The 27,665-nt window shown below is 43.6% G+C and overlaps 1 protein-coding gene across 2 annotated transcripts in view; it reads left to right on the forward strand.

The window, feature by feature from the left end:
* Window positions 1–23,356, forward strand: part of EMILIN2 (elastin microfibril interfacer 2) — a 94,942-nt gene extending 71,586 nt beyond the window's left edge. For both annotated transcript variants that reach the window (XM_077135877.1, XM_077135878.1), the window contains exons 5-8: window positions 11,021–11,431; window positions 12,812–12,844; window positions 13,451–13,582; window positions 16,412–23,356. In XM_077135877.1, coding sequence (XP_076991992.1) covers window positions 11,021–11,431; window positions 12,812–12,844; window positions 13,451–13,582; window positions 16,412–16,749 — 914 coding nt within the window. In that variant the 3' untranslated portion in view covers window positions 16,750–23,356. The remainder of the gene's footprint in view (window positions 1–11,020; window positions 11,432–12,811; window positions 12,845–13,450; window positions 13,583–16,411) is intronic.
* Window positions 23,357–27,665: the final 4,309 nt, after the last annotated feature.

The following is a 27,665-nucleotide window of genomic DNA, read 5'->3' on the forward strand; positions in this document are numbered from 1 at the left end:
GGAACCACTCTTGTTATAAACAGGATAAAACCCGCTGGATCGTGATGTATAATCTTTGTTTTGGGTGTGTGTGCATGGTCCAAGATTGACTCTGGGTCTCCTGCATGGAAGGCGATCATTCTACCACTGAACTACCCATGTATAATCTTTTTAATGTGCTATTGGATTCAATTTACAAATATTGTGTTGAGGATTTTTGCATCTATGTTATTTAGAGAGATTGGTCTGTAGATTGGTCCTGTAGTATCTTTTTTTTTAATTGGCAGTTAAAAAATATTCTCACAAACACAAGCCTAAGGCTAGTTAGCTTTATTGGTGAATTTTATTAGAAATTTAAAAAGGAAGTAATACCAAACCTACACAAACACTTTCAGAGGGCACACTTCCTAACTCACTCTTTGAGGCCAGTATTGTCCTGACAACAAAGCCAGGAAAAGATGTCACAAGAAAAAATATTGCACACCGTGTCATGAACATGGATACAAAAACTTCTTTAAGAAAATATTAGGAAACCAAATTCAGTAACATGAAAAGGGTGACAAAACATGAGTGGGGTTTATCCCAGGGATGCAAGGCTGATTTAATATTTGAAAATAAATTAAGGTAATATACCATATTAATAAACTAAGGGAAAAAAATCATATGATCATCTCAATAAATGTAGAAAAGGCATTTGACAAATTCAATATCCTCTCATGACAATAAACAATAATGATGACAAAGCACCAAGATTTATTGAGAACTAATCCCATACCACTCTGTCCAAGTGCTTTTTATTTAGGTAAACTGCCCCCAAATTGCACAGGTAAAAAATGGTAATTACAACTTGAGCCTAGACCTGTCTGACACCAGAGCCCAGGATTTAAAATGCTGCACTCTTCTGGGGTGAGGAGGGTGTTTTCAGAGTGAAGGTTTGTGAAAGCCCCCGGAATTCACTGCTGATAACATCAGATAAAACATGCAAATTGGAGAGATTTTATTCATAGTCCAGCTATTGGCTTCTACCAAAGAGTGTTGATAGGAGCAGGGATGGGGAAGTAAGAATCCACTGCGAAATTGTCCTAACAGAGAAGGCTATGTGGAAAACACTTCTCAAGAAGTGGGCAGCTTTCACATACATCCTTGATCAATATTACAGAATTCTAGAAGTCTGAAACGTATAACTAAATTGTTTCTCATTTGGAAGTAACTGTGTCAGCAGTACTTTCTATGGCTCCTGTATGACATAAGGCTGTGACAGAAATGATAATGGTCACTTTAATCTAAATCCAGTCCTTAACTGATTTATCTTCCTCCAGTGAAGAGTAGGATTCCATACGCCTGGGATTTTGGTCACTTTTTTTCCTGCTCACTTACAGCCTGGCTGATCCAATCCCCTTTTAAGCTCTCATCTTAACAGTTACCTCCAGAAGCTTTCCCGGTAGATTCCTGCAGTGCTTGTACTTTATCATAGTATTCCTTTCATGGTACCATTAATTGCTAGGAATTGTTCCCTTCTCCCTCTAGCACACGCCTTGCTCAGCTTTGTATCTCTAGCATGAATTCCACCACCAAGCACAGAGCAGAAAATAAATTTTTCACTGAATTCAACGATAAATTATTCACACAGTGAATAAATGTATTTCAGACCATAGTTTTATACTCGTAAAAAATGTCTCTACAGGGTTTAGATGACCCATTTAATAGCCCAGGTGTTTTCAATCTTTATTAAGGAAATCAATTATCTTGTTTATAAGAAATGTCCAATATGTGAGAGACTGGAGGGAAGAAAGAGAGGCTAGTAGGAAAGGAGCCCCAGGAGAAGTCCTTGGAAATCCTAGAACTTGCACAGACCCCAGTTTCAAAACCATAGCTATAGAAGGAAGACAGACAGACAACACAAATGAATATAGGAAAGATTCAGTGTGAATTTTACACTTTCCATGTTGGTTGTTGTATTGCTTTTTCTTTTAATTAAGTCTTTGAGAGCTTCCTGAAATAGGACGTGTTGATTAAAAAACTGAAATAAAATAGGAAAACCATCATGGATAGGGAGAATCCTTAAAATTACAAACTAGAATTCTTCTCATTTTATTTTTTCTTCTCCTCACCTTCCAAGTGGGGAAACATATCTTCTCCGAATAAGGCCAATACAGATTAAAGTTGAAAATACCGAAGCCCTTTTGAAATCCTATTGTTCACAAAAATGAAGGAAAGTTTTACAGGAACTGATCAGAAATCTAGAAAAAAAAGAAGACAGCAGGACTGTACTATGAGTTATTGTTTGAGGCTCTGAATATGGTGTCTTTATCTATTACAAATATGGATTATGACGAAGCCAGAGAAAAATGGCTGTATAGACTTAAAATGTGTGCTCAAACGTCTAAAGTTTCTTGCTTTGATTTGTTTAAATCTTTCTGATATAGAAATAAATAAATAAGAGATATGTGTCAAGAAATTGGATTTGGAGAATAGATTTATAGTCACATTTACTTTATTTTATAGTAAATATATAAAATAATAAGTGGGAAGACTTCATCCTGGAATTTGGTTTAAATAGCAGCACTCTAATAACTCAAATAGTTCATTATTATCTTGTTTGATTTTTTAAATCAAGTCATTGACGTTTAAGCAAAAAATGCACTCACATCATCCACAATGCCAAAGATTTAAGAAGTCAAATATTTGAGTACTATAGTTCCAAGTAACTAAAATATTCCTGGGTAATCCTCAAAAAAAAATTAAACAAAACAAAAATAACTTGATATTTCTTATGGCTATTCCATAGACATAGCTTTAAAATCGATAAAGTATGGCGATTCTTTCCTTTTTTCTCACCTTGATAGTTTGGGAGATGGGCTTCTGTGAGTGAGTAGGTTCCTTTGACCCAGGAAGGGATTGGTTGTGCTTCTCTGTGCCTCACTGGTGAGAGTCTTGTGTAGTAGCTTTATTTATTTATTTTTTTTTGCATGGGCAGGCTCTGGGAATCGAACCCGGGTCTCTGGCACAGCAGGCGAGAACTCTGCCACTGAGCCACCATTGCACCTCCCTCTTGTAGTATCTTTATCAGGCTTTCGTATTAGGTGGTGTTGGCTTTTTATTTGTGAAATAGGTAGTTTCCCTTCTCTTTAATTTCTTGGAAGAATTTGAGCAGGATTGGTTTTAGTTCTTCTTGGAATGACTAGTAAACTTCACTTGTGTCTGGTCCTGGACATTTTTTTGTTGGGAGGGCTTTGATGGTTGATTCAATCTCTTTACTTGTGATTGCTTTGTTGAGGTCTTCGATTTTTTCTCAAGGCAGTGTGGGCTGTTCATGCATTTCTAGGAAGTGGTCTATTTCATTTAAGTTATCTGGTTTGTTGGCATACGATTTTCATAGTATCCTCTTATGATCTTTTTTTATCTCTACAGGGTCCATGGTATCGAGCTTTACGTTTCTAATTTTTTGTTGTTGTTGTTGTTGTTATCTTTCTCAGCCCTCCTAGAGGTTTGCCTATTTTATTGATCTTCTCAACTTTTTATTTTATTGATTCTCTCTGTTGTTTTTCTGTTCTTAACTTCATTTATTTCTGCTCTAATCTTTACGTCTTTCCTTCTGCTTGTTTTGGAATTAGTTTGCTGTTCTTTCTCTAGTTTCTGCAGGTATTCATTTAGGTCTTTGATTTTAGCTCTTTCTTCGTTTTAATGTAGGTGTTTGGGGACAGTGCTATCTCAGCACTGCCTTCACTGCATGCTATAAGTTTTGATAAGCTGTGTTCTTGTTTTCATTTGCTTAAGATATTTACTGATTTTTCTTGCAATTTCTTCCTTGACCCACTGATTGTTTAAGAGCGTATTGCTTAATCCTCATGTATTTGTAAATTTTCCAGTTCTCCACCTCTTATTGATTTCCACCTTCATTATGATCTGAGAAAGTGCATTGTATAATTTCAATCTTATTAAATTTATTAATTTATTTTATAAATTTATTATTTGTTTTGTACCCCAGTCTATGGTCTATCCTGGAGAATGTTCCATGAGCACTTGAGAAGAGTGTATATCCTGTTAGTTGGGGGTTCAGGGTTCTGCATATGTCTGTTAGGTCTAGTTCATTTATCATATTATTTAGGTTCTCTGCGTGCTTATTGGTCCTCTGTTCAGATGTTCTATCTGTTGGAGAGAGTGGTGTGTTGAAGTCTCTCACTATTATTGCAGAGATGTTTATTACTTTAGTTTTTCTAGTGTTTGCCTTGTGTGTTTTGGGACACCATGACTGGGTGCATAGACATTTATGATTGTTGCTTCTTCTTGGTGAATTGACCCTTTTATTAACATATAATGCCCTTCTTCATCTCATAATGTTTATGTCAGTTCATTATTCTCTCACTTCTTTTTTTTTTAATTTTTAAATTTTAAAATATAATATATACACAAAGAAAAGAAAAAGCAATAATTTCCAAAGTAGACTTCAACAAATAGTTACAGAACAGATTTCAGAGTTTATTATGGATTACCATTCATTATTTCAGATTTTTCTCTCTAACTACTCTAAAACACTGGAGGCTTGAAGAAATATCAATACAGTGATTCAGCAGTGATATTTGTTTTTAAACCCAATTATTTCTCTGTTATAATGCCTCCTTTGCCTTTGATCCTTCTCCCAGTCTATAGGCAGTACTTATAGTTCTATAAATGAACTAGACCTAACAGACATATGCAGAACTCTGAACACCCAAGTAACAGGATATACACTCTTCTCAAGTGTTCATGGAACATTCTCCAGGATAGACCACAGACTGGGGTACAAAACAATTAATAAATTTATAAAATAAATTAATAAATTTAATAATATTGAAATTATACAACGCGCTTTCTCAGATCATAATGGAATGAAGGTGGAAATCAATAAGAGGTGGAGAACTTTTCACGTTGAGAAGGGGTCTCAGCATTAAAGGATAGGGGTGTAATTAGTTGATAATCTTGGAGAGACTTGTTCCTCTGGATTTCAGGATTTATCTAGCCTAAGAACCTCTGGAAATTATAGGTTCCAGGAAAATAAAATTAGCCATGAAACTTTATATTATAGTCTCAGTTTGAGTCCTAGGTGTTCTTAAGACTTAACAGGAGTGTTGTTGGTTGGAGTTTAGCAAACCATGGTAGTCAGCACTATCTCACTGAAGCTTGCATAAGAGAAGCCTCCAGAATAGCCTCTTGACTCTGTATGAACTCTCTTAGCCACTGATGCCTCCTTTTGTTACCCTTCCCATGTAGGGGGCAGGGTAATGATCTTCGTTGCAGAGTTGGGCTTAGAGAGAGAGAAGCCATATCTGAGCAACAAAAGAAGTTTCCTGGAAGCAACTCCTAGGCCTCATTATAGGTAGTCTTAGCTTCTCTACTACAAAAATAAGTTTCATAGGGCAAGCCTCAAAATCAAAGACTTGGCCTATTCTCTTGGGAGTCCCAAGAAAACCTTGAGAGGGTACTCAGGGTTTCCCAGATGGGAAAGTTTAATAGTTCCATTTTTTTTTTCCAGCTCTCAAGGGACTCGACCATTTTAATTATCAGCCCATCATAGACTGAGAGATATCCAGGCACTACATTAAGCTATACAGAATTACAAGGCTTCATTCCCACTCTGGACTCCAAGAGTTTGGATTGTCTAAATGAGCTAGGAAGACAGGTTGATTTAGATTGTATGTTACAGAAAATTTAGGCCATAGACATAATAAACCTCTCTGCCTTTGGTCTCATGTAATAGGTGAAGTCTAGAGTACATCCACTATCATCTGTTACCCTGTATTCTGATTTCCCTTAATCCCAGCCAGATTGGCTTCATTTTTATCTCTAATTGAGGCCTCATCTCTTTTTTAGTTACTTTAACTGTTGTTATATATAGCCATACTAACTTTCAGGGCAGCAGCACTTCATTTCTACATCTTAGATGTCACAGAGTTTATCAAAGTTCCAGGGAAATGCCTGCTAATACACATATAGCTCAGTGTCTAAGAATCTAGAAATGCACATGCAACTTCAGAATAAGTGTGGCAGCTATAAGGATTACAGTCTTGTCTCCAATTTTCTTTTAAATATTTTCTGAAAGAGGCCTTAGCATATTTGTTCTTTTGTTTCTGGCTTATTTTGCACAACAAATTGTCCCCACGATTTAGTCTGTTTATTGCATGCCTCTTGAAATCCTTCCTTTGTGTAGCCACACCAAATTCCATCATATACATGTATCCTAGTTCATCATTCTTCTCAGTCATTGTACCCTTCAGCGCCCTCCATCATTGGGTATCATGGATAATGTCCAAAATAAACAAACTGTGTCTTACAGTATCCTCACTTGGTTGTACAATCAGCAGCACTCCCAATTTTAGGGAATTTTCATTGGTCCATAGAGACAAGGATCTGGCAAACACTGCCCCACCAAATATCAAATAAAAACTACCCCTTATCACTTGTTCAAGTCTCTCCCCCCCCCCCCAATTAGTTGCCCCTTGGAGTTCTGCATTGCTATTGATGGCTTCCTGTTAACTACTGGCCATAGCATGAATTTTTAGTTTTCCCCCATATACTAATGACTTTTTGTCCAATATCAAACTTTTAAAATGGTTCATGTGAGAACTTGTTATTAATTGTAGATTTGATCAGTGGGATATATGGCCCTGTACATCCTATTTCAGTCATATTCACCGTCAATATGGCAATGTTGCTTATAAGCCCACTAATTAGTTACCATCCCTTCGATCCATTCCCTTGCATTTAAGTTCAATGTCATTGGGTAGTCTTTCCCCCATCTCTAACTTCTGGGTCTGCTATATTCTACAGTGTAACCTCTGAGATTACCTTTGCCAGAGTCATATAGTGAAATCTTACAGTATCTGTACTTTTGTATCTGACTTTTTTCATTCAGCATTATGTCCTCAAGGCTCATCTATCTTGTCCTGTGCTTCAGGACGTCATTTCATCTTACTGCTACATAATATTCCATTGTGTATATGTATATACCACATTTTGTTTATCCACTTGTCTGCTGATAGGCACTTGTTTTGTTTCTACCTTTTGGCAATTGTGAAAACTGCCGCTGTGAACATCAGTGTGCAAGTGTCTATTCACGTCACTGCTTTCAGCTCTTCTGGATATATACTGAATATTGGTATTGCCAGGTCACAGGGCAACTGACTTTTTCATCTATTTCTTTGACTGGGCCCTCTCTTCCCACGTTTTAGTATGCCTTGTGATTTTTTTTTTTTTTTTTCTGATATCTGGTCTCTGATTATTTTCATAGGTTTATTCTGAAGGTTGGTTTCTCTCTCTCATCTAGGATTTCATTGCTGATTGGGTTTGTACCAAGGATCTTCTTTGACAGTTGTATTGTCAGTATTTCCCAGCCAAAACAGGGCCAGGTACCTGTGCAGGTGGCATAGACCAGATCCAATGGGCCTTGGGATAGGGTCTGGAAAGACAAAAAGCCCATCTTCCTTTCTGCCTTTTTCTTTACCAGGCTGCACTTTTGGCCTGCCCAGCAAATTGGTGCTCTTCAGATACCTGTTCCCCTCAGTCTTACAAAAGGCAGGCTGTTATGGCTTTTTCCCAGATCCCTCTCTGAAGCAGTTGAAATTGTTCACTTGGTAGCATGTGACTGGGACAAGCAAAAATGGTGTGGATCCCATGTCTTACTTCACTGGCCAATATGTGGCTCAGTATTGGACAATGTCCAACTCTACTTGGGGTGGAAGACTCCCCTGGCCATCCCAGTCCATAACCACCCCCCAGGCAAGGATCTGGCCACCCGCTGATATTTCCCTTGAGGGTTGGGGATGGGTGCCAGGAGCTAAAATGGAGCTACAGTTTCTGACCATCTCTTCAGCCGACACTTCCGTAGGTATTATACTGACGCCTCCTGGTCTCTGGATCTCCAAAAGTTGATTCAGACAGTTTCTGCCTGACTACTCAACTGCTTTTGTGAGAGAAGTAGGTTCTGCTGCTTGCTCCCTAATTCTCTATTTTGGAAACTCCACCATTTGCTTAGATTTCATGTATCTATTTTAGATTCTTCCTCCCCTCCAGGGGCCTCTTGGAACAAGTATAGATTACTTATCTGTTCCATTTTTTAAAACTTGGCAGCCTCCCTCCTGAAGTACTCTCTCTTCCTGATCCAATATGAACTGGTTATTGTCTAGACTTCCCATATCCCTTTCAATCCGGAATGTTCTCACCACTATCCTAGACATTTCTTTAACTTCTCTCCTGTGTTGAATCCTTTTCTTTATTCCATGTCTCTTTCATAGTTTACTCCCTTGTTTCGGTGGAGGACATTTTCCACATAGCTTTTTAAGAAAGCGTATATGGGCATAATAGTTTTTCTATTGTTTTTGACGATTACATGTCTGAAAATGTCTTTATTCTGCTATTGTAGTTAATGGATATTTTGTCTGGGTGTGGAATTCCAGGTTAACAGTAATATTCCCTCAAGATTTGAAGGCTTTGTTCTCTTATCTTGTAGTTTCATGATGCTATTGTGAATCACAGGAAGTTTTTATTTTTCTTCTGAAAGCTTGTACACTTTTCTCTTTTTCTTCAGGGTTTGAATATGCCTTGGTTTGGATTTTTGTTCATCAGTTGTGTAGAGATCTTTCATTTTCCTCAGTTCTGGGAAACTTTTTGATAAATGTATATATCGAAATATATACATATATTATATGTATATATATATATAATTGCCTCCCACCACCCATCACTCCCACAACCCAGTATTTCTGATTTATTTCTGGAGAGACCTCCTGGATTGACTCTCTAATGTTCTTATGGTTTCTTTCCTGTCTGCTATCATTTCATCTTTTCCACCTTCTGCAAGACTCCCTTGATTTTATTTACCAGCCCTTTCATTTTCTTATTTTGCATTTCCTTATTTTGGCAGACATATTTTTAATTAGCAAAAGCCATCCTTTTAGCAATCTGTTCTTGCATCTTGGATACTTCTCTTGGAATCTTCTCTTACTCTGAAGGTAATACTAATTTATTTTCTTGCATTGTGTCTGTTTCTTTTGAGCTCCTTTTCTTTAGTTGGCTGGATGGCTTGTTTTGGCCTCTGTCTTTCATGGCTTTGGGACTCACTATAGAATGAATGTTAAAAGTCCTTCATAGCAAGTGTTCTGATAGCGGAGCAGGTGAAGGCTGGCTGTGCACCACCTCATTCACTATGCAGACTCTGACATATGTTTTCAGATATATAGCTCTCCCCTCCCACAGTGGCAGGTGTTCCTGTGTTTGGAGTCCCTGTGCCTCAGTTTCTTGTCTAGACCCAGTCCTTCTCCCAACCAAGGTTCTGAAAGAATCAAGGTCTAAGCCTTAAGGCAGCCATTATGTGGTGTTGTGGGCCGCACCAAAAGAGAAACCACTCAATTCAAAACTGCGAGCCAATTTGGAGTCTTTATTAGCCGGCTGTCGATTGCCTCAGAAACCTCCAAGAAGGAAGAGTCAGAGAGCAGCCCCCAGAGGTTTTCAAGGTGAGCTTATAAAGGCTAAAACCATGTTGTGGTTTGCAGTTGCTAGCAAGCGAGGATGATCTTAGAAGCAGAAAAATGCTGTTAGCTGTTGCCAAAACACATCCCATTCCCTCAGTTTCCTAACATTGGTCATTGTTTAACTCCTGGGGACATTCCACCCCAGATCTTTGGGGACTTTCCCTGCTCGGGCTTGATTTATTGCTCCTGGTCCTCCCCATATAGAATAGACAAACTTCTCTTTTCTGCATCTAGAATATTATTAGCTAATCCCATCCTTGAGAGAAGTGAAAAAGGGATGGTTTAAATCATTTTCGTTAGGGCATCTCTTGGGGAACCATGGTTGAGAAAGGCTGTTTGAGAAATAATCTCCCTTTGAGACTGGAAGGGGCTTAGAAATCTGACTCTGGGGATAGATGTGGAAGATTTGTTCAACCTGCCATATTTACCTTAGTGAATTCACACTCGAATAGAAGTGTGAAGAGGTTACAGTATATAAATATGCATCTTCGAAATGCATAAGATGATGACTAATGTAGGATGGAATATTGGGCAAAGGACAAAAATAACAAAAGTAAAAGTACGGTGAGGGGGGTCTTGTCTAGACAAAACCAGACAGTTAGTTGGTCAGAAGGCATTTACTGGCTTTCCCAGGTCATCATTTTGTAGCTCTGACACCTTGGGGTGTTGCAGGCAGCACACCTGACTGGGGAAGTGGGGGTGGTTTGCCTTTGAGAGTGGCGTCTTGGCCACTCCTGGTTATTTTTAGATCCTTGTGGCCATTTAGGAAGGGCTTCCTGGAAAGTTAGTTCCAGGAATGTATTCAAAGGAGGAAAGGGTGGCAGCTTCCTGGCTGTGTCATGGCTGCCATTCTAAGAGGGCAGGAAAACATGAATCAGGAGGTTTCTCCACTGGAAATTCCCTTGGCTGATGGCTTTCAGGCTGTGACAGGAGGAACAGGGTGTCACTGTGCCTTTGGGCTGTGCCTGCTGCAGAGGCAGCCCTGAGCTCTTCCAGTGCCCACCTGGGCTGGTGTGAGTGTCTCTGCCCTGAGGACCCCTTGGCAAACTGATCAAAGTGACCCTGAAACCAACTTGTGTTAGAAATTCTAAGAAAATCATTCTCCTCAGGACCCTTAGTAATTTGTGATGTATCTGTAGCATCATCATGCTGTGAAATAAGGAAATTTGGGGATCTGGAGCTAAGATTGATGCTGTTTTAGAGAATGCAGCCTTCTATGTAGAGTGGAAGCTGAACATCCTCCTTCTCCGGCACAAGCTGCATCCCGATGCCTTCTCAGTATCTCCCTGGGCACCTGAGGTAGCTGCAGCCGTCCTAGGATAAGACCCTCTGCCCCGAAGCTGGGGCCGGGTGGGCGGCGCTGCTCATGTGTCTGCTGGTGGGGTTCATGCTAAGGTGTCTCAGTTGATGCCACAGAGATAAGTCAGTCCCCGGGAAAGGAGCCTCATTAAGGGTTGCAGAAAGGACCTAGGGCTGGGCAGCGGCTTCTGAGTTTTTTAACCTTGTGCCTTTCTTTCTCCTCCCTTGCTGCGCAGCTGAGGAGCCATCAGAAGCTCCACAAGTACCACCCCGGGGGAAGGTCCCGCAGGTGCCAGGGATGCCCTCAAGCCCCTCGCCCGCGGAGGCCCCCACGGAACCAGCTGGGCCGCAGCTGAGCCCGCCCCCGCTACCGAGGCCCGAGGGTCTCCCCCCACCCGAAGACCCGGGACGAGGGCTGAAGACCGGCCAGCAGCCTGTCGTGCCCCAGAGACCCCTGCTACCGCCGCACCCACCCGCACGGCCCGGGCCACCCTTCTTGCCTGGATCCACCGGGGTCTTCACCGAGACGGGAGAGGCGGGGCCTCCGGGGAGAATGGGCGTTTCGGGAAGGGGCCTGCCCCAGGGAGTGGATGGCCAGACTGGGCAGGGGCCCATCCCCAGCTCCGAAGGCTACGCGGGCGCCCCAGGTAAGCCGCCCATGCCCGCGAGCCGGGCTGCCTGAGCTGCCCTGGGGTCCCGTGTGAACCTCCGCATGAGCTCTGGGGGCTGCCCAAGGTGGGTCATCGTGGCTCCCCTCAGGGGTCTTTCCAAGGGTGCTGGGGCCCTGAGAAACCAGTCACCTTCATCAAACGGCTCGAGGCTGGAGCACCCCAGGGCGGTGCAGTAAATTGGAGATGTAATTGCCCAGTGAGTTGGGGTCCCTGTGCCTCGTGGCAGCCCATTATCCTGCCAGCGGGGAGGGCTCCCTGGCGAACCACGTGTGCCAGCAGCTTGTTTAGTAGCAAATGTGGGTCTCCTCCTTCCCAAGCTTCCTGGCCCCAGGCAGCTTTCCCTAACCACTCACTGGCTTAGTTTCTTCAAATAACACAGAAAAGACTGTAATTGTATCTCAGGGATTTGCTGGGAGGGTGAAGCCAGAAATGCTCATTTCCAGGCCTGGCCACGGGTGCTGGGGGTCTCTGAGTAAGGGGAGCAGGGAGAAAGAAGAGGGAGGGAGTGTGTAAGGACCCTTTCTCCCCCACCCCCCAACGCCACGTGCCAGATACTGAACTAGGTGCTTTGTGTCACGTGACCCTCCCGACAGCAGCGTGAAGTTGGGAATAGTGCCATTTTACAGATGCGGAAACGGAGGCTCAGGGACACAGTGCTTGGGGCAGAACCTGCCATTGCCAGAGGAGGGCACAAACTGTTCCCCTCTGAGTCAGACCGGCGAGGCTGGAGCAGGGTGCCCCCGCGCCTGGGTACGCTGTAGGCTCACAGGGCGGGCTGGACCAGCCAGGAGCAGGAGACATGTTTCCTGGCTCCAGCTCTCCTTGTCTCTACTCCAGCCAGCCACAGCGATCCCCTCGGCAGGCGTGCTGCCTTTGCTAAGGTGGCAGGTTGTCCTCTGTTAGCAACATGTCCTGAATGCTTACACACAGCTGGGCTATTTGTTCATCCGTTCATTCGCGTGATGAATTCTGCATTCAGTCTAGCTGGGAGGCAGAGCTGGGGAACAGATACGGTTACTAGAGGGCCAGCATGTTAGCTGACATGGGTGGGTCTGAGTCCTATCGTTATCGCCTCCCTGGCCTGGACCCCCAGGCTCCAGCACTCCCCAATCTCCTGTTCCCGCTACTCTGCCAGCCCTGCCCGGGATAAGCCGCTGGTGAGGAAGCAGGCGCAGCCGGGTGCAAACGTGTGTTTCTGGGAAGGCAGCTCAGAGTAGGGGTCCTGGCTGTATCCACAGCTATTTCTCGAGTTATAAGGGTTCAATCTGAGCATATGAAGAGCAAGGAGGTAAAAAGGGGCTCAGAAAAAATGAGCTGTTTAGGATTTTGATATTCTATTCCCATTTTGTTTTTCAGGATACCCCAAGTCACCTCCTCCCGCCTCCCCAGGTATGTCGCTGTGGGTGGGAGGCCAGGGGCAATACGGTGCTCCCTGCCGGCTCTGGCCCCTCACCTGCACCCTCTGCCACCTCGCTCTGGGAGTTTGCACAGGGCCCAGTCCTTCCTGGCCACCAGCAGGGAGATGCTGAGCCCCACCCCCCGCCCCGTGCAGCCACCCGGTATCCCTGGTTCTTGCTGACTGCAGTGGACAGACCGCCCCCCACCCCCAGGGCTGCTCCCCAGATGGGGTCAGAATTATAAATGAGACAAGAATTTTCTACTAGCCATCATCCTGGCTCAGAGTCTCCCAAGACGACCACTGGGTGGGCCTTGGCCACTGTGGCTCTGACAGGCATCCCGGGGTCCAGGCTTTACTGGTCTATTAGTAAGCAAGCTGAGCCCCAAATTATTCCCATTCCCCACCCCCTGCCACCCGTACACCCCCAATACATAACACAGCTCTGGTTTCTAGGCACAGAGGGCTCAGTTTCCTAGGACTTCACCCCGTATCGTTAAAGTAAGTCCAAGTCAGAGAACATAACCCTCCAGGAACTGCCAGATGCTCTCCAGTCCCAAAGAGTCTGCAGACAGTTTTGCATCCTCTCTCTGCTCCAGGGGTCCCAGGGACACCATCTCTGGTGTCTTTCTCTGCTGGGCTCACCCAGAAGCCTTTTCCCAGCGACAGGGGTGTTGTCCTCTTCAACAAAGTGCTGGTCAACGACGGAGATGTGTATGACCCCAGTACTGGTAAGTTTCTGAAGGGAACGTGTTGGTTCTCATCTCTTCCTTTCCAAACCTTTGACCATGATGCAGGGTGGGTCCCACCTTTGTCTTATCTCCCAACGTTCCATGGGGGTGGGGGAGGCCCGATCTGCACCCACTGGGCAGTCATGGGTGCCAGAGGCTTTGAGGGAGCAGAGCTGGCACAGCTTGCTTTTCGTGGTTTTGTAGATTGCTATAAAGGCATGACTCCCGGCTGTGCAGCAGATGGGCGTGCGTTGCAGCAATGTTTTCTAGTTTTAACATCAATGAACCAGTCCTCGGGCTCACCGCTGGGCCCGCTGAGCCCCCACCCCTCCTGGCTGCCCCCTTGCGGCCACCCGGTGTCCCTCGTTCTCGCCATCTGGCGGTCACCCCTGACACACCTGGTGCAGGACCAGGCAGGGGAAGGGCCACGCCCTGCTCTGCTTCCTCCCGAGCTCCTGCTTTTATGATGAACAGAGCTGAGAAAGGAACTGCCCGCTCTCCAGAGGGCTCAGCCTTGTGTGAGGGCCTCCTGCTCTGGGAAAGAGCCAGTAAAGCTGTGTATGGAATCCCCCACTCTTAGGATATTTTTTTGGGTCACCCTCGATGGTGGCCGGTCCCCCCCACTCTCCATGCCCCCCTTCCTGCTGGCCCTGGCTCCCTGCCTCTCCTGACTGTGGCATTTGCCACTCGCCTGTGTCTCTGGGAGGGCTGAGTGCTCTGCTCCCAGGTACTCACTTTGGGGAAGGGATGTGCTTTGCTGCTGGATGGGGCACAGGTTGAAGGGGCCAGGAAGCTCCCCTCAGCCATGAGAGGAGGCGAGAGGCCGGAGGGGAGAGCAGAGGTGGTACAGGGCAGCCCCGGGGCCCAGAGCTTGTGCACTAGTTGCTGTCACCTGTGGCACCTGTTCCCATGAGTGCTGGGGAATGTCAGGGAGGCTTTGCCACACCAGGAGCTCCCAGAAGGAAAAGGGAATGGTTTTTCTTGCCCGAGGAGATCTTAACCACCAGCCTCACATCAGCCCAGACTGGCTGTCGTCCTCTCTCTCTCAGTTCTGCTGGCCCTACCTCTTAGTGCAGCGGGGTTCTGCTCTCGAGGTGGTATAAACATCCTTCGCAGGGCTTGGGGAGCTGAAGCTCCTGGGGTTCTAGCTGGGTGGGGTCTGCGTTAATAACCACCTCCCCAAGGCGCTGATGAGGTCTGGGGCCCTCCCCAGTCCCCTCCCAGGCCACTGAAGGGTCACAGGGTTCTCTGCTGCAGAACTGCTGTGGCCTTCGTGCCTCACCTCCTCCCTCGGGGTCACTCCAGGCTGCTTTGGTTGTGGGCACAGCTCGTCCACCCAGATGGCTAGATGACTTTTGCAAGCAGGGATGGTGACCTCCATCCTGTCACGTGGCTGGAATGCCCAGCCCCCCAGCTAGGATCTCAGGTCTGCACATGCCTAGGACAGGATGTCACGGGTGAACTTGAGAGTTGGTTCTGTCCCAGGAGCCACGAGAGTCGCCAAGAGCTTTACATCACTATTACTGGGTGGGGGAGGGGGCTGAGGGCCCTGGTCTTCTCTGATTGTTTTCAGGGCCCATCAAAGGTCCAGGCCCTTTACTTCCCTTGTTAACTCCTGGGTCCTTCCACGTGGCATCAGCTCTGGTCACTGGTCAGTGTTTAGTGCTCCCCCCAGTCCTGAGAGGGAGAGGGTGGTAAGATTTGAAGGTGGTGTCCCATCAGCCTGTCGGCATTTGGTGTGGGCTCCGCCTCTTCTAGCTGCAGGGCTCTACAGCTGCTGCTGCTTTGCAAGTAGCTGGATGCAGATGGGACGTCACCTTCAAATCTTACCACCCTCTTCTTCCAGCCCTCTGCTGCCCTCCCAGTCTCACTTCCTCTGTCTCCCACCCTCCCCAGACCCAGAACATGAGGGCCATTGGCTAAGTGACTGTCGGCACTCACTTGTGGCTGCGGATGGATGCCTTCTGTCTGTTGTCTGAGTGCAAAGAGCTGGACTCGCCCATGGGAAGCAGGCCGGGTGTGGCCATCTGGGTTACTAGGTTCCGGGCCTGCCTCTCTCTGGGTGGGCAGCGAACTTTGTGTGTATCAGTCCAGCCTCCTGAGGAAGCAGCTGGTGCATTTCTTGGGTCTCCTGTACAGGGTTGGTTAGAAGTTGGCCTTGGGGTTCTTTCAGTGAGACAGAGGCAGGGGACAGCCGGAGAGGCAACAAGGCTCCTAGGTGTGTGCTTCCTTCCCCCAAGGCTCGGCCCCGGCCTTGAGGACGTGTGGGGTGCATGTGGTGGGCCAAGGCCCCGCGTGGACCCAGCTGCCAAGAAAAGGGCTGAGGGGTGTTGGGGGGCCACGCTGCCTTCACAGCAAGGCTATAGATATCTTTTCTCGATGTACCCTGCAGAACCGTAAGAGGTGAGTTCCTCCTTGGGCTGCTGTGTGTGGGGGTGAGAGTTATGTTAATTATACCAAATCCTTGGGGTGGGGACTGGTAAGGAGGTTGCTGCAGTTATTTTTCTCTGACTGTTACAAGCAGAAGACAGTGAGTCACAATATAGAATGGGCCGGGGGAAAAGCAGAGCTGTGGGAGAGAGCGCTGCAAGCAAAATTGGGTGTCTGAGTTGCCAGGTGGACGCAAGGTGGGTGCAGTAGAGAAGGGGCTGCCTCCTGGGGGGCCAGGCTGCCTCCTGGGGAGCCAGGCTGCCTTTGCCCAGCTCGGCCTTCCTTCTCGAGGCTGGGCGGCAGCTCTGCCAGCTTGCCTAGGACTCTGAGTGCTGAAACCTGGCAGCCAGGATGGCTAGAGATGGTGAAAGGTACGCTCAGCGTCTGCTCTTCTCCCAGGGATCTTCACGGCTCCCTACGATGGGCGCTACCTGATCACGGCCACCCTCACCCCAGAGCGAGACGCCTACGTGGAGGCCGTCCTGTCCGTCTCCAATGCCAGCGTGGCCCAGATGCACACAGCGGGGTACAAGAGAGAGTTTCTGGAATACCACCGGCCCCAGGGGGCGTTCCACACCTGCGGGGGCCCGGGAGCTTTCCACCTCATCGTGCACCTGAAGGCGGGTGACGGGGTCAACGTCGTGGTGACTGGGGGCAGGCTGGCCCACACGGACTTTGATGAGGTGTACTCCACGTTCAGTGGGCTCTTCCTATATCCTTTCCTTGCCCACCTCTAGTTTGCCTGTGCAACGGAGGGGGGAGGGTAAAGATAGTTGTAAAAACTCGGAAGCCTTAATATATTCAGGTTATGTGTGTAATTGGAGCACTGGTCTAGTTTTCCGTAGGCACCCCCCTCCCTTCTACCCCCTGTCCTCCCCCAATAAAAGGCCTCACCCGGTTGCTTCTGGTTAGTCTCACTGCAGGAGCGAGAGGAGGTGACAGGTGGCTAGCATGGCCACTGCCTTCCCATCGCTCCGCCTGAACAACTGGAGCCTGGGAGAGGCCCCTGCCTTGGGGCTCAGCCCCAACCCCTGCCCCTGCCCAACCTCAGCCTCCAGCTGTGCGCGGAGTGCCGGCTTGCCACGTGGTGCCTTCTGCTTCCGGCTGGATGCTAACTGCTGGGTGCTAACTGCGGAGGCTTCCACGCCTTCTCCCAGGGCAGGGCCCTGGGATCCTGTTCTGCTGATGGAGAAGGAAGAGCTGCTGGGCTCCGGGCCGGCTGGATGCAGGTCCCCGTGGCTGGTTTTAACTGGAGAGCAACACTGTAGCCAATTGTCTGTCTGTATTCTACACTGCAAGTAGGAGAGAAGTTTAAACACTGAAGCGCAGAAGTGGCCCCTGCCACCCAGAGACCTAGAGTTTGCCATTTGGACTGTCCCATAGCTTCCTCACATTTCCGTCCGGGACTCTCACCGCCCCCCCTGGGCCATGCCCCCGCTATGAAGGGGTATACTGGAGATTATGTCATTTGGTGTGCTCCTTAAATGACTTGCACAGATTAAGTGCAAAGATGGGGAGAATCAATAAAGATGTAAAACCACTTGAAGTTCTTTTTCCTAAGTCTGACGTCTTTTGCATTGGGAGTTGTTGCCAAAAAGCAAACTGTAGAAAGTCACTTGGCTTTTTATTACTGTAGCAATTAAGCGTGAATATATTCATCTCAGCTATAAAATTGTTACCCCTGAGTATCCAAGCTGAACACTTTTTTTTTTTGCTTGTAAAGACAGACCAGATGTGTTTATAGGTCAGTGGCCCACGTGATCCCACAGCTGAAGAGGGGCTCCTCCTTGGGATGCTTAAAATTTATATCTAATCAGCAACTGCCCAAGCTGGTGAGATCAAACACGCCTTGCTTCACTGCACAGCTCCCCAACTGACACAGTTGTAAGAACTCAAGTTCCTAAGCAACAGGAGGCCCAACATAAAGCTGAAGGCACACTGAAAGCTGAGGTCACCCTGAAAAGGGCATAAATCTTCCCACGGAGAGTATGTTCAGTTCTAAGGCAGGGGAACCCTTTACCCAGCAGCAGCATTTGACCCTTTGCTCAAGGTGGTCTTTTCTAATCATAAGGGTAAAATCTATTGGACAAGATGGAAGTAACCCTAGTGTCTGTCAACTGATGAATGGATAAGCAAAATGTGATGTATATAAATATATAGGTGGGCAAGACAAGGACCCTTGAACCCCAGGGATAGATTTGGGTGGTAGAAACGTGAAAGAGCTTTGGTTTCCTTGGCTCAGGTTGAGCCATCAGAAGATGCTGTTCTGCTGTGAAAATGTTTTGCATTTCAAAGATTGTTTGCAAATGAAATTGCAGTGTGGCCATTGGACACTTGAGGAGCAGTTCTTGTTTATGTGTTCTCCCTCATCAGTTCAAGAAATCCTGGAGTCTCGCTTAGTTTTTACCTCCTCTAGAGTCTGGTAGGAAGAAGTGACCTAGAAAAACTAAAGGTTTATTGGTTTAGTATTTTTTAATTTGAACCCATTTGTTCAGAGGATGGAAAAGGAGAATGGAGTTCCCATCCCTTGTTTCTATAGCTAGGGAATTGGCTAAAAGCAGTTGTCAGATGATGGTTGACTATCCTAGAAATGACTCATGGAAAACAGACTCGATGCACTGGAACACTTCTAGGAAGCCCCAGAAGTGAAAGTGCTTTTGCCTCCTCTCTCTCACACCTCCTTTTTAAAAACCTCACTCAGTGCCAAAGGGAACAAATGCTTAACACTCAAAAGGCAGGACAGAAGGTAAATAGTGCTTACATTTCTATTTTTTTTTTCTAGTCTACACATGGTTCTCTATAGCTTCAAGTAAATTTCAGTCCTCTCCTCTCAATGCATCTTTATTTAAAAATTTTTATAGACAGCATGAACTTTCCCATCTTAACCACTTTCAGGTGCTGTTAATTGCATTCACAATGTTGTGGCACCATCACCATCATCCATAACCCAAACTTCATCTCTCCAAACAGTAAATCCCTATTCCCCACCCTCACCCCTGCCAACTTGAATTCTAATTTCTATGACTTTGTATAATCTAATAATTTTGTAAGACTATACAATATAAAATAGGTTCATAGGCTTTACCAAAAGCACAAGAAAAAATAGATAGAATGGACTTCATCAAAATTTAAAGTGTTTGTGAAAACGACATTGTCAAGAATGTTAAAAACAACCTGTAGAATGGGAGAAAATGTTTCAAAACCATGTATCTGATACTTTCCAATCCAAAGTCCTGAAGATATTCCATATGTCTTTTTCTAGAAGTTTTATAATTTTAGTTTTTATAATTGGGACTGTGATAATTTTGAGTTAATTTTTGTACATGGTGTGAAGTAGGGATCTACTTTCATTCCCAGAACCTTTTGTTGAGACTATTCTTTCCCCATTGAGTGGACTTGGCACCCTTGTCAAAAATCAGTGGGCTATAATCTACTCTGGAGAAAATATTTGGAGAACATATATCCAATAAAGTTCAATATCCAGAATATAAAAAGAAATCCTACACCTTAGCAACAATAAAAAAAGAGAACCCAGATTTAAAAATGGGCAAGAGACTTGAAGAGATATTTCTCCAAGAGAATGTACAAATGGCCAAAAAGCACACGAAACAATGCTCAACAGCACTGGCTATTAGGGAAATGAAACCAAAACCACAATGAGGTACCATTTCATTCGACAAAAATGGCTACTACTTAAAAAAAAAAAAAAGAAAACTGCAAGTATTAGAATGTGGTGAAATAACCCTCATTCATTGCTGGTGGGAATGTAAAGTGGTGCAGCTGCTGTGGAAGCCAGTTTGGTTGTTCCTAAGAAATCTAAGTATAGAATCACCATATGACTTGGCAATTCCTCCACTAAGTATATACCCAAAAGAATTGAAAGCAGGTACTTGAGCAGATATTTGTACAACGATGTTCATAGCAGCATTATTCACAATTGCTGAAAGATGGAAGCAACCCTAGTGTCTGTCAACTGATGAATGGATAAACAAAATGTGGTGTATACATATGATGGGATATTATTCAGCCTTAAAGAGGAATGAATTCCGGTACATGCAACAATATGGATGGACCTTCAAGACATAATGCTGAGGGAAATAAGCCAGACACAAAAGGACAAATATTGTATGATCCCACTGATATGAAATAATTTGAAAAAGCAAATTCGTAGAGTTAGAGTCTAGAATGTTAGTTACCAGGGGCTGGGTTATGGATAAAGAAGTGTAGTTAATGCTTAATTTGTAGAGTTGCTGTTTAGGTTGATTGTAAAGTTTTGGAAATGGATGGTGCTGATGGTAGCATGTTTATTGTGACAGGAATTAACAGCACTGAATTGTGTGTGTGAATTTGGTTAAAAGTGGAAATTTTAGGTTGTATATATGCCACTAGAATAAAAATTAAAAGATATAAGTCTGTATAACACAGTGAACCCTAATATAAATGATGACCTTTAGTTAATAGTATAAGTATAAAAATGTTCTTTCATGAATTATAACAAATGTAATACATTAATACAAGGTGTTAATAATAGGGTACATATGGGGAAAAATACACCTAATGTAAAAATGGACTATAATAATAGTTTTAATATTCTTTCATCAGTTGCAACAAAGGTACCACACTAACGCAAAGTTTCAACAATAGAGAATATATGGGAATGCTGTAATTTTTACATCATTTTTCCTTAAACTAACAATTTCTATAAATTAAAAAATATATATATTTTTGTAAACAAAAAATATTTTTAACGAGACAGCAAAAAGTTTTAAAAAAATCAATTGGCCATAGATATTTCTGAACTTTAAATTCTATGCCGTTGGTCTGTATGTCTGTCTTTGTGCTAGTACCACACTGTTTTAATTACTGTACCTTTATAATAAATTTTATAATTGGGAAACGTAAGCCCCCCCCAACTTTGTTGTTCTTTTTCATGATAGTTTGGCTATTCAGGACCCTTTACCCTTCCATATGAATTTGATGATTGAATTTTCCATTTCTGCAAGGAAGGGTGTGGAATTTTGACTAGAATTGGGTTGAATCTGTCAATCAATAAGGATAGAATTGACATTGTAATGATATTTAGTCTTCCAGTCCAGGAACATAGAATGTCTTTCCATGTACTTAAATCTTCTTAATTTCTTTCAGGCACTGTTTTTTAGTTTTCTATGTACAACTCTTTTACATCCTTGGTGTGATGGTTAATTTGATGTGTCAACTTGGCTAGGTTATGTGTCCAGTTGTTTGGTGAGGCAGATTCTAACCAAACTTATTACTATGAGAGTATTTCTTAGATGGAATTGCATCTATTGTCAGCATCAACAAAGGAGATTGCCCTCAGCAATAAGGGTTGTCTTTTTGCCAATCATTTGGAGGTCTTAAAGCCAGAACTGAGGATTCTAAATGTCAGAAAGAAGAATTTCTGTTTTTACTTACGTCTGCCAGCTTCTCCTTGGGAATTCACCCTTAACTTCATTGGAGTTTCTAACTTGTGACCTGTCCCATAGAATTTGGACATCCCAATCCCCACAGTCATGTGAGTCAATTCCATAATCTCTTTTATGTACGTGTGTGTGTATAATCTCCTGTCAGTTTTATTTCTCTGGAGAGTCCTGGCTAATGGAGATTTTTTTGGTACTGAGAGTGAGTCTTAAGAAACAGAATGTTAATGCTATTTCTGGGTTGCTTCTGGAGTTCTTAGAATTGATTCTCTGATTTTATTGGCTTGAAAGGCATTAGTGATTCTATTTCCAATGATCTAGAGGGCTCTGATAGTCCATAGCATGCATTGGCAGTAAAGACATGCAAAATATCTCCTTCTAATACGGCTACTTAAAAGCTTATGAGGCAAGGCTCTGGTACTTGATACCTTAGAAGATTTGGGGGAAGTTAAAAAGAATAATGGGGTTGGTTGGTTGTTCCTAAATATACTGGATAAAGTTCTTAAAGGATGAGCTCAGGGCTTTAATTTCCCAGTAAGTGTGGTATGAATGACATGAAAGTTTCTGTTTTTCCTGAAAGAAGTTCTTCATGTAGCCACAGACTTGAGTTTCTGAAAGCCAGATGTACATTTACATTCTTGTCTTGCAAACAGCTGAAGAACAATGCAAACTGAATTCCTAACTTTGCAGGGTGTCTGCTGTTAAAGTGAAGATGTTGCTTGGGAAGGAATGGGATCCTGAAGACTGGAATGAGGACATATAGGCTGATAATGATGACTATGGGAACACTGAACCCCCAAATTTTGCTGAGTCTTCGTTGCCAGATAGACTTGTAATGGTCTGCCTGGAGGAATCAGCCATTCCACCTCAGTATGAAGAGATTAGCCCTGCTTTGCTGAATAAACCTGTAACAGAAAGACCGAGAAAGTTAACTTTCAGGGCACTGCTGATTACTCTCATGACCCAAACCCACCACCTCTTTCCTTCCAGACTTATTAGTAGAACTGAAGTCCCAATCACCCTAACGGAGTGGTACAAAGGATGGCCTATGAGGAGGTACACTATACTCTGAATGAACTGCATGACTTTCCCAATTGATACCATTAGAAATCAGAGGAATCTGTGGGATAATGATTTAAAAAACATAAGGTTGAATCAGGCTGAATATATTGATATAGGTCCACTTTGTGGAGATTCTGAATTCAATGTTGTAGTTTGAGGGATTAGAAAGGACTCTTAAGAGTTTGTCTGCTTGACACAAGGATCAATTGCCCTAGTATAACATAGATGAAGATATCCAAAGGCTTAGAGAGAATAGAGTATTAGAGTGGATTCATCATGTAAGACCTGCTTATCCACCCTGGGAGTGTCTAGAGAACACACCTTTTGCCAGGACGGTGAGGAATAAATTTATCTTTCCTCTCAGTAGGTCAGATACTACTGTGGAAATTGCTGCCATTGAACTAGTCTCCTTACATAGGGAATGATCAGATCCTGGATTGGTATGGACAAAGCCACAGCCTTACTCACGGAAGAAAAGGTGGGTGTTACAACTGCAAAAGACAGCAGAGTCGAGGCAGTAATCAGAGGAGTCTGACTCCCAGAGACTTATGGCATTGGCTGTTGATCATGGGGCATAGAAGTGAAATAGATGGACAGTCTACTAAATTCTTACTTGATATATATAATCATAAGATTTTTTTTTTTTTAAACATGGGCAGGCACAGGGAATCAAACCCAGGTCCTCTGGCATGGCAGGCAAGCATTCTTGCCTGCTGAGCTACCATGGCCCACCCATCATAAGAGTTTTTGGACAAGTGAAAAAAAAGTCTAACTTGGATCTCAAGAACAGAGTAATAGTCCCTAAATCAATTCCCAGACTCAAGACAGTTTACAGACCAAAAGGAAATGACCAATATTTCAGGGACTACTAAAGACTGGCTTGGAACTGACATTAATTCCATGAGGCCCAAAACATCACTGTGTCCCCAAGTTGAATTCTTGATATTCTCACAAGCAGTGTGGACAACCAAAGCTACAGGCTGAGCCCCCAGTCTTGGGATTTGTTCATATGAAACTTAACCCCACATAGGATAGGTCAAGTCTACTTAAAATTTAGGCCTAAGAGTCACCCCCAAGAGAGCCTCTTTTGTTGCTCAGATGTGGCCCCTCTCTCCAGCCAACATGACGAGCAGTCTCACCACCCTCCCCCTCTCTGCATGGGACATGACTCCCAGGGGTGTGGACCTTCCTGGCAACGTGGGACAGAGATCCTGGAATGAGCTGAGACTCGGCATCAAGGGACTGAGAAAAACCCTAGAATGAGCTGAGAATTAACATCAAGGGATTGAGAGAACCTTCTCGACCAAAAGGGGGAAGAGTGAAATGAGACTAAGTGTCAATGGCTGAGAGATTCCAAACAGAGTCGAGAGGTTATCCTGGAGGTTATTCTTACGCATTAAGTAGATATCACCTTGTTGTTCGAGAGGCTGGAGGGAACTGCCTGAAAATGTAGAGCTGTGTTCCAGTAGCCATGTTTCTTGATGATGATTGAACAATGATATAGTTTTCACGATGAGACTCTGTGAATGTGAAAACCTTGTGTCTGATGCTCCTTTTAGCTACTATATCAACAGAAGAGTAGAACATATGGAATAAAAATAAATAATAGGGGGAATAAATGTTAAAATAAATTTAATTTGAAATGCTAGTGGTAAATGAAAGCGAGGGGTAAGGGGTATGGTATGTATAATCTTTTTTTTCTCTTATCATTTTATTTCTTTTTCTGTTGTCTTTTTATTTCTTTTTCTAAATCGATGCAAATGTTCTAAGAAATGATGAATATGCAACTATGTGATGATATTAAGAATTACTGATTGTATATGTAGAATGGAATGATATCTAAATGTTTTGCTTATTAATTTTTTTAATTAATAAAAAAAAGAATTGGAAAAAAAAAAAACATCACTGTGGTCCACCAGTCACAGAGTATGGGCTTATGAAGGTCAAGTGATCCAATGGAGTTTTACTCAGGTCCATCTCACAGAGAGTACAGTAGGTCCCCAACATTGTGTAGCTATTTCCCCAGTTCTGGAATGCACGTTTGTAATAGACATACTCAGGAACTGGGAGAATACCCACATTAGTTCCCTGGCTTGTGAAGTGAGGGCTATTATGGTACAAAAAGCCAAGTGGAAGCCACTAGAAATACCTCTACCTAACAAAATAGTAAATAAAAAACAATACTGTATTCCTGGAGGAATTGCAGAGATTGGCACCACCATTAAGAACTTGGTGGATATAGGGGTGGTGATTCCTACCACATCCCCATTCAACTCTCCTGTTTGGCTTGTGCAGAAAACAGATGGATCTTGGATGACAGTGGATTATCATAAACTAAATGAAGTGGCAACTCCTAATTGTTGTTCTAGATGTGGTATCATTACTTCAGCAGATCAACACATCCTCTGGTACCTGGTAGGTAGCTATTGATCTGGCAGATACTTTATTTTTGTTAACTATTAGTAGAGACCACCAGAAAACATTTGCTTTCAGCTGCTAAAGCCAACCAGGCAGATTCATTATCCTCCCTCGGAGGTGTATCAACTCTCTAGCCCCATATCCTAATCTAACCTGCAGGGACCTGATGACAGGTTGACTACTTTGGACTACTTCTATCATGGAAGGGGCCCATTTTGCTCTTACTGGGATGTATACTCTAGATATAAATTTATTGTCTCTGCACCAAATACTTCTGCCGAAACTATATCTGTGGACTTACAGAATGTCTTATCCACCATCATGGTATTCCATACAGAATTGCTTCTGATCAAGGAATACACTTCACAGTAAAAAAAGGTGTATCAATAGGCCTAGGCTCATAGAATCATTGGTCTTACTTTGTTCTGCAATTATCTTGAAGCAGCTGGATTGGAAGAACAGTGGAATGGTCTTTTGAAGACTCGATTATAGCATCAGCTGGACGGCAATACTTTGCAGGGCTGGGACATGTTCTCCAGGAGCCTGTATATGCTCTAAATCAGCATCCAATCTATGGTGCTTTTTCTCCCATAGACTGGATTCATGGGTCTAGGAATCAAGGGGTGGAAATGGGAGTAGTATCAGTATTATTTATAGTCATCCAGTAGAAAAATTTTTGCTTCCTATACCCTGTGCCCTTATACTCTACTGGTCTGAAGGTCTTAGTTCCAAAGGGAGGGGTGCTTCCATCAGGAAGACACAATGGTGATTCCATAGGATTCGAACTTAAGACTTCCACCTGACTACTTTGGCTTCTCATGCCTCTGAGCCAACATACAAGGAAAGCAGTTACTGTACTGGGCATGGTGATTTGTCCTGATTGTCAAGGGGCATTGGACTGCTACTATACAATGGAAGGTAAAAGAGTTTTCACAGAATATAGGAAATACCCCAGGGTGTCTCTTGCTACCACCACACTCTGTGTTAAAGTCAATGGAAAACAACAGCCCAGACACTTCAGGAATGAAGGTTTGGATTACCCTACAAGGCAAAGAATTACAACCAACCTAGATGTTTGCTGAAAAGTAAAGGGAATATGGATGGATTGTGGAAAAATGTAGTTATAAATACCAGCTGTTACCACATGACCAGTTGCAAAAATGCAAACTGCAATGATTATTTCCTTATTTTGTTATGACTATATATTTCTATATATATATATCCATAGAGTATCTTTTTCTTTCCTCTTATCTTCTTATAAGATAGGTTGTAACTTTAGATAACTAAGTATCTAAGTTACAGGATATTAAGAATATAAGTAAGGACTTGCATCCTCTTTGGGGGCAAGGGTTAGCATTTTTTATTGTATGTGGGACATTTGTATTATGGTAGGTCAAAATATGACTGTGTTATTGTCTTTATTTGGAGATTCAGTATGGTTTAGGATGTATATGGGTACCAGGTTGACAAGTAGTAGACTGTGATGTTTAATCTCATGCATCAGCTTAGCTAGTTTATGGTGTCGATTTGTTTAGTCAAGCAAGCTGTGGCCTGATTATTACATGTGAGGATAAATTGATTGAATCCACAACCAACAAAGGAAACTGCCCTCAGCAATGTAGTTTCCTCATTCTATCATATGGAGGTTTTAAAGCTAGAACTGAGGATTTCAGAATTCTCCTGGGGAATTCAACCTCACCTTCATCGGAGTTTCCGACTTGCCCCCAGGTTGTAGTTTGGAATTGCCAATCTCCACTGTCATGTGAGCCAATTACTAGATGAAATCTCTTAATATTCACATATATATCTTTTTGGTTTTGTTTCTCTTTTCCCAGAAAAGACATTTGTTTAAATTTATTCCTAGTTTATTCTATTAGTTGCTGTTCTAGTTTGCTAGCTGCTGGAATGCAATATACCAGAAACAGAATGACTTTTAAGAAGGGGAATTTGATAAATTGCTAGTTTACAGTTCTAAGGCTGAGAAAATGCCCAATTAAAACAAGTCTATTGAAATGTCCAATCTAAGGCATCCAGGGAAAGATACCTTGATTCAAGAAGGCCAATGAAGTTCACGGTTTCTTTCTCAAGTGGGAGGGCACATGGGGAACACAGTCAGTTTCTCTCTTATCTAGAAAGGCACATGGTGAACACGGTCAGGGTTCCTCTCTCATCTGGAAGGGCACATGGCGAACATGGCATCATCTGCTAGCTTCTTCTACTGGCTTCCTGTTTCATGAAGCTCCCCAGGAGGCATTTTCCTTCTTCATCTCCAAATGTCACTGGCTGGTAGACTCTGCTTCTAAGGCTATGTTGTTCTGCTCTGCTCTCTCTGAATCTCCTTCATTCTCCAAAATGTTTCCTCTTTTATAGGACTCCAGAAACTTCTCAGGACCTGCCCAAATGGGTGGAGACATGTCATCACCTAATCCAGTTTAACAACCACTCTTGATTAAATCACATCTCCAGGGAGATGATCTGATTAGTTTCAAACATACAGCATTGAATAGGGATTATTTTGCCTTTATGAAATGGGATTTAGATTAAAACATGGCTTTTCTAGGGGACATACATCTTTCCAAACCAGCACAGTTGCTATTCTAATTAGACTTTTTCTCTTGATTTCCTTTTCAGATTGTTCATTATTAGTGTATAGAAATAACTGATTTTTTGCATGTTGATCTTGTTTCCTATAACTCTACTCAGTTTATCAGCTCTAGTAATTTTATTGCGATTCT

The sequence above is a fragment of the Tamandua tetradactyla genome, chromosome 18 (genome assembly GCF_023851605.1).
Source record: "Tamandua tetradactyla isolate mTamTet1 chromosome 18, mTamTet1.pri, whole genome shotgun sequence".
NCBI lineage: Eukaryota > Metazoa > Chordata > Mammalia > Pilosa > Myrmecophagidae > Tamandua > Tamandua tetradactyla.